This window comes from Danio rerio, chromosome 19 (assembly GCF_052040795.2).
Source record: "Danio rerio strain M-AB ecotype USA chromosome 19, GRCz13ab, whole genome shotgun sequence".
Classification (NCBI taxonomy): Eukaryota; Metazoa; Chordata; class Actinopteri; order Cypriniformes; family Danionidae; genus Danio; species Danio rerio.
The window spans coordinates 40,191,782-40,200,022 of record NC_141039.2 but is presented as its reverse complement, the minus strand read 5'-3'; the positions used below and the strand labels follow the sequence as shown (position 1 = coordinate 40,200,022).

General features: G+C 40.1%; 1 protein-coding gene across 11 annotated transcripts in view; it reads right to left on the bottom strand.

Annotated features, from left to right (window-relative positions):
* Positions 1 to 1,704: 1,704 nt before the first annotated feature.
* nxph1 (neurexophilin 1) overlaps positions 1,705 to 8,241 on the bottom strand; it is a 75,989-nt gene continuing 69,452 nt past the window's right edge. For 10 of the 11 annotated variants that reach the window (XM_087294332.2, XM_087294333.2, XM_087294331.2 and 7 more), the window contains 1 exon segment: positions 1,705 to 3,588. In XM_087294332.2, the coding sequence (XP_087150458.2) occupies positions 2,824 to 3,588 (765 nt within the window). In that variant the 3' untranslated portion in view covers positions 1,705 to 2,823. 11 annotated transcript variants of the gene reach the window in all.

Genomic DNA, 8,241 nt, shown 5'->3' with positions numbered 1-8,241 from the left:
AGTTATAATCTGGGCAAACTTTCTGCACTAGCTTGTAGTCGGTGCTGTAGAAGGAGATGTAAATGCAAATGACTTTGAAGGGCTTCGAGCAGAGCCAGGAGACGTGGCTTTGCGTCTGCTCCTGGAAACATGTCTTGGATGGGTCGAAGTTGCAGAGTGTGTTTTTGGAACCCCTCTCCACCTTCTCGTACTCGATGCGGCAGTTGAAGGACTTGGAATCCTTGGCGTCGATGACCGACTGCTGGGCTGTCAAGTCAAACTCAACGATTTTGGTGGGCGGGACCAGGCTGACGGACACATTGACAAAAACAAAAGCCAAAAAAATAAATAAATAAACAAGCAAATAACAGGGTGAGAATGTGGTAAAATCTGAAAACGTGGTAAAAATCAGGCGAGGGCTTTTTGGATTGCTTTTGAAAACTGTTGGTTGGGCTTAGCAAAGTGGGTGGGCGCTGGTCAATCGGTGCTTTTGAAAACACTATTGGTTGGGTTCAGGCATTGCCTAAAATTTGAACTGCGAGGTCCCGGAACAGATCGGGGTAATGGATCTGGCATGTTACCCGAGAATGGAGAGTACAAAAGTAGATAGCAAAGGGGGGTTAGGGGGAATGGTGGAGTGGTGTCACGGACAAAGGACGAAAGTGAAGAGCGGGAGGTTGTCGTGGACTAAAGTGAAAGTGAACAGCAGACGGGGGAGGAGGGCGGTTGAGATGGGGGATAGGTAAAATCAGGTGCCGGATCAGATTCAGAGGTGCCAGATCCGGCATATTCCAGCACAAATTAAGCCCTGGGTTTAGGGAAAGGGAAGGGTGGGGGCATTGGTTCGTTGGTCAGTCAGTTCACAGACCTTTGTTAGATTTACGTGAGAACAGCAGGCACTAATGGCACTCGCAAGAGAAATTTGAGATCTGAAAAAGCATACACAGAGGCCTCTGGTGGTTTCGCGAAAACAAAAACTGCAAAAAACGTAGCTGCTGGGATGTATTTGGCGCTCTCCAGAAATGTATTTAGGGGTATGTTTTCAGAATGAGCCTGGGTTGGTTAGTACAATTAATTTCAGACTGATGAACATTTAAATCATTGTGTATACAACTCCAAAGACATTTAAACAAACTAAAAACACGGCATGATGTCACAAAAGAAAGCATGCTTTTCAAGAATATATTTACCTGTTTTTTCCTCTTCATAGATGTGTTAATGTTCTGTATAGTTGCTGGAAATGTGTTTAGCACACACCTTCCGAATGTTTGGCAAATTATGTCATGAAATAAAACTGTAAATTATGTAAAATTGATGCAGCTCATGGCGACATGGTGGCTCAGTGGTTAGCACTGTCGCCGCACAGCAAGAAGGTTGCTGGTTAAAGTCCCAGCTGGGCCAGTTGGCATTTCTACAGTATGTTAAGTTTTCATGTTCTCCCTGTGTTCATGTGAGTTTCCTCCAGGTGCTCCGGTTTCCCCCAGTCCAAAGACATGCATTGAATAAACTAAATTGTCCATAGTGTATAAGTGTGAATGAGTGTGTATGGATATTTCCCAGTATTGGGTTGCAGCTGGAAGGACATCCACTGTGTAAAACATATGCTATATAAGTTGGCGCTTCATTCTGTTGTGGTGACCCTTGATAAAGCGACCAAGCTGAAGGAAAATGAATGAATGATGCAGCTTATAGCAGATTCTGAATAACGGACAATAACAGACTTGACCTGATAAAACTTTCAGTATTTTATTAATTTGTACATCTCCATTCCCTCGTTCCCCCTGAAAGTAAACATGATCATACAGATGATAAGTACTTCTAATATATATTTCTGACAGTTTTACAGCCCCTGTACAAGAGCATGGAGTTTCATGGAGTTCACATCTACATCAGCAACATCAGTTTCTTTGTCCGAGGAACTGAGAACAAGCATATATGGGATAGGGTTTTCTGGTAGAGAGTGTGGGGGTTTGGGTTAACAGACAATGAATGAAGGCATATACAGAAGCAGCTCCATCAGGATCAACTATGTACAATACAAACCATTCATACAAATTAGGCTCTAAGATACAGAATTCATTACATTACAGTGTATTATAAGTGACAATGAGCAAGCCCTCCATCCATTTCTGGATCTTATTAAACTACAGGAGACAGCTCGGGCCGAACAATCCGCAATTATTACAGTACAGCTTCTTCAAGATAGGTAGAAAACATGCCTGTAGTTAAGGCCTGCTCATAACCAGCAGAACAAAGCCATTCTCCTCATCTTTGGGCCTTTGGGGCTGGGAGGAATAACATGTGGGGACTTCAGGGCTGAAAAGTTTGTAGGTGGAGGGAACATTGTGATTTTGATTGTGGGTAATTCTCCTCCGCCATTGCTTCTACCATCTAAACGAAAAAATTCCAACTATATCTACACCCTTGTGGCCTTCTGGCAGTTCTATGAAACATACTCATAAAAATAAACAAATTAAAAATAAAATAATAAAACAAATCAAATACTTACACATCTCTTAAATATAACAGAACAACACAAGACAGAAACTGGGAGTTTACATGGTCAAAAAAGCACACCTCGGTGGTAAAACAATATGCTAAGAACATTAAAAGATATAAAGAATAAATTAATCAACACCATAACTTGAGGGATTCCATGTAATCAAACTAAGGAGTGTTTTTATGTGGTACTTGTGCAAATAGCCAAATTCTTCTCTTCATTTGAATAGATCCGGGCCTTGGACGCATGGTATGGACAGTACAGGGAACATGTATTTGTTGTGGATGGGGAGAGAGCTCCATCCTTTGCCTCTTGTTGTCCTTCATATGGATCAACGACTACCTTCAGCCAGAGGGGAAGTAAGGAGTATCGCTGTGGTAGTTATAATCTGGGCAAACTTTCTGCACTAGCTTGTAGTCGGTGCTGTAGAAGGAGATGTAAATGCAAATTACTTTAAAGGGCTTCGAGCAGAGCCAGGACACGTGGCTTTGCGTCTGCTCCTGGAAACATGTCTTGGATGGGTCGAAGTTGCAGAGTGTGTTCTTGGAACCCCTCTCCACCTTCTCGTACTCGATGCGGCAGTTGAAGGACTTGGAATCCTTGGCGTCGATGACCGACTGCTGGGCTGTCAAGTCAAACTCAACGATTTTGGTGGGCGGGACCAGGCTGACGGACACGTTGCCTTGGCCCGTGGAGTTATGGCGGAAGTAGACGCTGAAGGTGCCGTTACCGTGATCGACGATCTTGCCGGTGATCAGGAGGTTGAGCTTGACTGTTTTGATGTTGGAGTGGAAATCTCCCCAGCCAAACATTTTCTTGAACTTGCCCGTCTTGACCATCGGCCGCCGTTTAGCTCGGGGCCTGGAGTCCTGCGGGTCCGTGGTATTCCTCAGCCAGTCCCACAGGTCCTGCTCCGAGTAAGGCTCTGGAGTGTCATAGTGCAGATCCAGGGCTGTTGCATTTTCCTTCCCATGGAGAGTCTGTGACAGAAGTCGACTGATGGACAAGTCCTTACTGCTTTCTGTCCATATATGCTTTAGCGTTGACTTGGGGCTCCCTGATTTGAGCAGCTCCGACTTCCCCGGGACAGAACCGTGGGCACTTGAAACCTACGAAAGCAAGACGGAGAGGATGTTATTGAGCTGTATTAACCTTTAAAAGTTACAGAAGATGCATAATGCAAAGCAAATGAGCATTCCATCTAGTGCCGCCTGACAGGAAAAAGGAATTAAGTGGATATTACTCTTGATTTGGAAGATCTTCTACTCAACAGACAGATCAAATGGATTAGGATGAGGGGTGAAAAAAAGATAATCGATCGAGCCCGCAAGCTTCAATTTGCAACGGTGTGAGCTGACAGGAGCCATCTGGGAAATGGAATGGAGCGTGGTGAATGAGAAAAAGAATACAGCGATCAAACTTGCAACATTGTGTGGTTGAGGAGAGGGGGGATCTCTGTCGGCCCTCCCTGATAACACCAATGACTATTCTTTGAGTAAAGAGCAGACTATTAACCAGCCAGTGCTCCTTGAATTGATGATTGATGAACCGCCGGGTTCTCTCCATTTAGTGCAGATGAGTGGAATTAGGTGCATACAGGGCCTGGCGGACCGCCTTGACATTGATTGCCTGATTTCTACTGTAAGACCTGACAGCAGATCCGTCTTGCAGGGTTTTTTTGCATCTCGAGGGCTACCCCAGGGATCGATAGTTAGAAAATAAGGTCTCGCTACCAATCTACCTGACCCTTCGGACAGAATTGCCTCACAGCATGTGAGAGTGTGAGGGCGATGCGGGTGCATTTTAAACACAGCACTGCGTGGGAGCAAGGCCACGTGGCTCACTTAAAGATTTCACGTTGTGAACCTGAAAACTAATCAATATCTGACTTGAAGAGTGGTTCAAAATGCAAATTAACAGAAGTTTAACTAAAAAACGTGGGGATTGCTTCATAGCAACCTGCTCATGCTCAAGACTGGCATAAAACATACAAAAATGACTCATTTAATACAACTCAACATACAGTACACCTCACAGTAATGACAAAGAACCTTGGAAAGAGAGCTCAAATACAGTAGTCTTCAAAGAAATTAAGGATCATTACTCATTAATATGCAACATTAAGACAGAGTTATTATTTATTAATGGCTAATTGCTTAAGGGGCACTACAAACATTCCAAGGCTGAGCAAGTTTCAAGGAGCTATTTGTGTGAAGTTCAATGCAGCCTGACCAAAGGGGAGGGAACTTGCATTGATAAATGGATCTTTATAGTGCTTGTTTTAACAAAATGTTGAGGGAGAAACTTGTGTTTGTGTTTATATATTCATCATCCAATGGATTGTAGTTTAATAGAATAAAAAGCTTGTTTTATTGATGAAGACTGAAATTAGCTAAACTCCTTATACTACAGAGAGAATTGTTGCCAGGGACAAGGTCATTCATTCATTCTTTTTCTTTTTTGTCTTAAACCATTTATTAATCTGGGGTTGCCACAGTGGAATGAACCGCCAACTTATCCAGCATATGTTTTATGCAGCGGATGCCCTTCCAGCTGCAACCCATCACTGGGAAATATCCAAAAACACTCATTCACACACATACACTACGGACAATTTAGCTTACCCAATTCACTTACACCACATGTCCATGGAGGAAACCCATGCAAACACGGGGGAAAACATGCAAACTCCACACAGAAACGTCAACTGACCCAGCCAAGGCTCGAACCAGCAACCTTCTTGCTGTGAGGCAAATGTGCTACCCACTGCGCCACCATGCAGCCTTAGACACAAGGTCATCAAACCTAAATATTTGGTGGTAGGATGATAAGATTATATTCTCAAAACTGAATTAACTCATATATTCAAATCAGCAACTAGTTTAAAAGGTAAATCCAGCATTCAAACACTGAGAAAACAAACTAGTATCCAACTCTTTGCCTATGGCTAAAGTCTGTCTACCTTTGGCGACCTTAGAAAGCTCACACATGCACAGCACAAACTGCAAAACCCCAGCCAGGAGTCAGTTCTCCTGGGCATACAGCCCGAGCACATAGTGGATGTCTGAATGCAGGCCTCGGTCTGTCCAGTCTGTCTTGCCATGACGGGCTCGCATCCAGCCTGACTGCTGGAGCTTTTATGGAGCCAGATGCAGTGCTCACCTGAGGCAACAGTGCATCTGGTAAACACATTCAGGGGGGAGTCATGGCCAAGCCCTTCCCACCTCACCCACTGACAGCCGGCCAGCCAGGCAAAAACAGCTGGGTTCCCCCAGGCACTGCGCTGCATCAGGTCAGCGAAAGCGGCATGTGAACACCAATCTGCGTGCCTGGTGTGAGTCTTAATGAGTCTGCCTGCTTTAAAATCTTTAGATTGAATCACAGTGGTTACACTCCTAATACCAACTACATCAAACATTAGAAATACTAAAAGGCTTTAAGAAAAATCAAACAGTTCATTCAAACCAAGCAAGTCAGGATGCGCTGTTCATTAAAACTTGGAACAAGCAAAATGTTAGATTTTTTAAACCAACTAGTGGTGTAAATGCCCATTTTTGGACAGTATTTTGGATCTTAAAGTCAACCTTTTTAAATAAGACTATTAGATAATTGAATACAGGCAATTTGAAAATATACTATTTTGAGGGATGTAAACAAAAACAGTTAAATAGTACTAAAAAAGTCCCAATGTATTTTCTGTTTTACATTTTAAATACAAATACAACCACATATTGATAAATATTGTTATAGTAGCTGTTTTAACATTAAGTTTTGATTGAATTGCCTCTTGTTACAGTATAAAATAGTTTGATAACAAGCAGGAAATGTTCATGGGCCAGTGACATAACCACATTGAAATTGTCTATAGGGAAGGGCTTTATTTGTGTGCATCTCCTCACAATATTTTGCTAATAAATAAATGGAAAATCATTCTGGATGGTAAATTATTCTCCAAGCGATCAAAAAAATATATAGCTTAACGGGGCTAATAATTTTGACCTTAAAATGGTTTTTAAAAAATTAAAAACTGCTTTGTTCTAGCTAAAATAAAACAAATAAGACTTTCACCAGAAGAAATAAAACATTATCAGATATTATCATACTGTGAAAATTTCCTTGCTCTGTTAAACATCATTTGGGAAATATTTATAAAAGAAGAAAAAAAATTAAGCGGGGCTAATAATTCTGACTTCAACTGTATGTATGTATGTATGTATGTATGTATGTATGTATGTATGTATGTATATGAATAAAAATATGTACTGTATGTATATAAAATTTAAGTAAAAATTTAAGTAGTCCTAACTAGTCGAGCTTTTGGTGACGTAACATAAATCCTACTTCCCCTAGGTCACCTATAGCTTTCGTCATGAGCCACGGATGCATTCAAAATGGCATAAATGATTTCAAAGTGCACTACGAAGGAAACACAATTGTTAATATGAAGATCGTTAAAACTGAACTGCAAAAAATACTTTTACTCATTAGGGAGATGACTTTAATCATTCATTCATTCATTTTCTTTTCGGCTTAGTCTCATTTCGAGTTTAAATGTTGAAACGTTCTAAATGCACAGAACACAGTTGGAACGATGGATTTGGGAAACACCATAACAACGAACTATGTTTGTAACAATGGAACTTGCTACCTTAGTTGGCTAACGATGGTTTTCGGAAACGCATCCCTGACTTGTAGTGCTGTTTATAAGGCAAAGAATTTAAAGATGTAACCTAAAAATGGCATCCTAATTTTATTTATTTATTATGATTTACAATTAACAGGTTTTTGGAGTAATTGACCATCTATATTATATTTTACAAAGTAATGAAAACTTGTCTTTACATTGTTTTTAAATAGAAAACCTATCATTTGAAGCATTTTTTTGCAGAAAATGACAAGTCAGATGTTAAATACTACTACTGTATAAACATATTATGTATACAGATATAATCAAAACTGCCATGTCACAATAAATCAAAAAGGATGCCAAGTATTATTTTGTCTTAATTTTAAATATACAGCCCATTTTCTAAATGTTTATACATTTAACACATTATATAAACAAATACAGTTGAAGTCAGAATTATTATCCCCCAAATGATGTTTAACAAAGCAAGGAAAGTTTCACAGTATGTCTGATAATATTTTCTTTTCTAGAGAAAGTCTTATTTGTTTTATTTCGGCAAGAACAAAAGCAGTTTTTAATTTATGTAAAGCCATTTTTAGGTCAAAATTATTAGCCCCTTTTAAGCTAAATTTTTTCGATAGTCTACAGAACAAACCATCGTTATACAATAACTTGCCTAATTACCCTTACCTGCCTAGTTAACTTAGGAATGCCTTTAAATGTCACTTTAAACTGTATAGATGTCTTGAAAAATATATAGTAAAATATCATTTACTGTCATCATAGTAAAGATTAAATAAATCAGTTATTAGAAATTAATTAATAAAACTATTATGTTTAGAAATGTATTGAAAAATCTTCTCTCCGATAAACAGAAATTGGGGAATAATATAAACAGAGGGACTAATAATTCAGGGAGAAATAAACATATATTGAGCGGTTCAACACCACCGACCATATTTAACCTTGAAATACACGCTCAATGGCTGCACTGCAGTCCCAACTAACAGCAAGAATCAGACCCTGCCTGCCTAACACAATCCAGAGCCACATTTGGTCGTAATTAATGATAGCAGATTAAATGGAATAATTACCCAGGCTAATTCTGAAAATGCAATTATGTTATTGCCGCGCA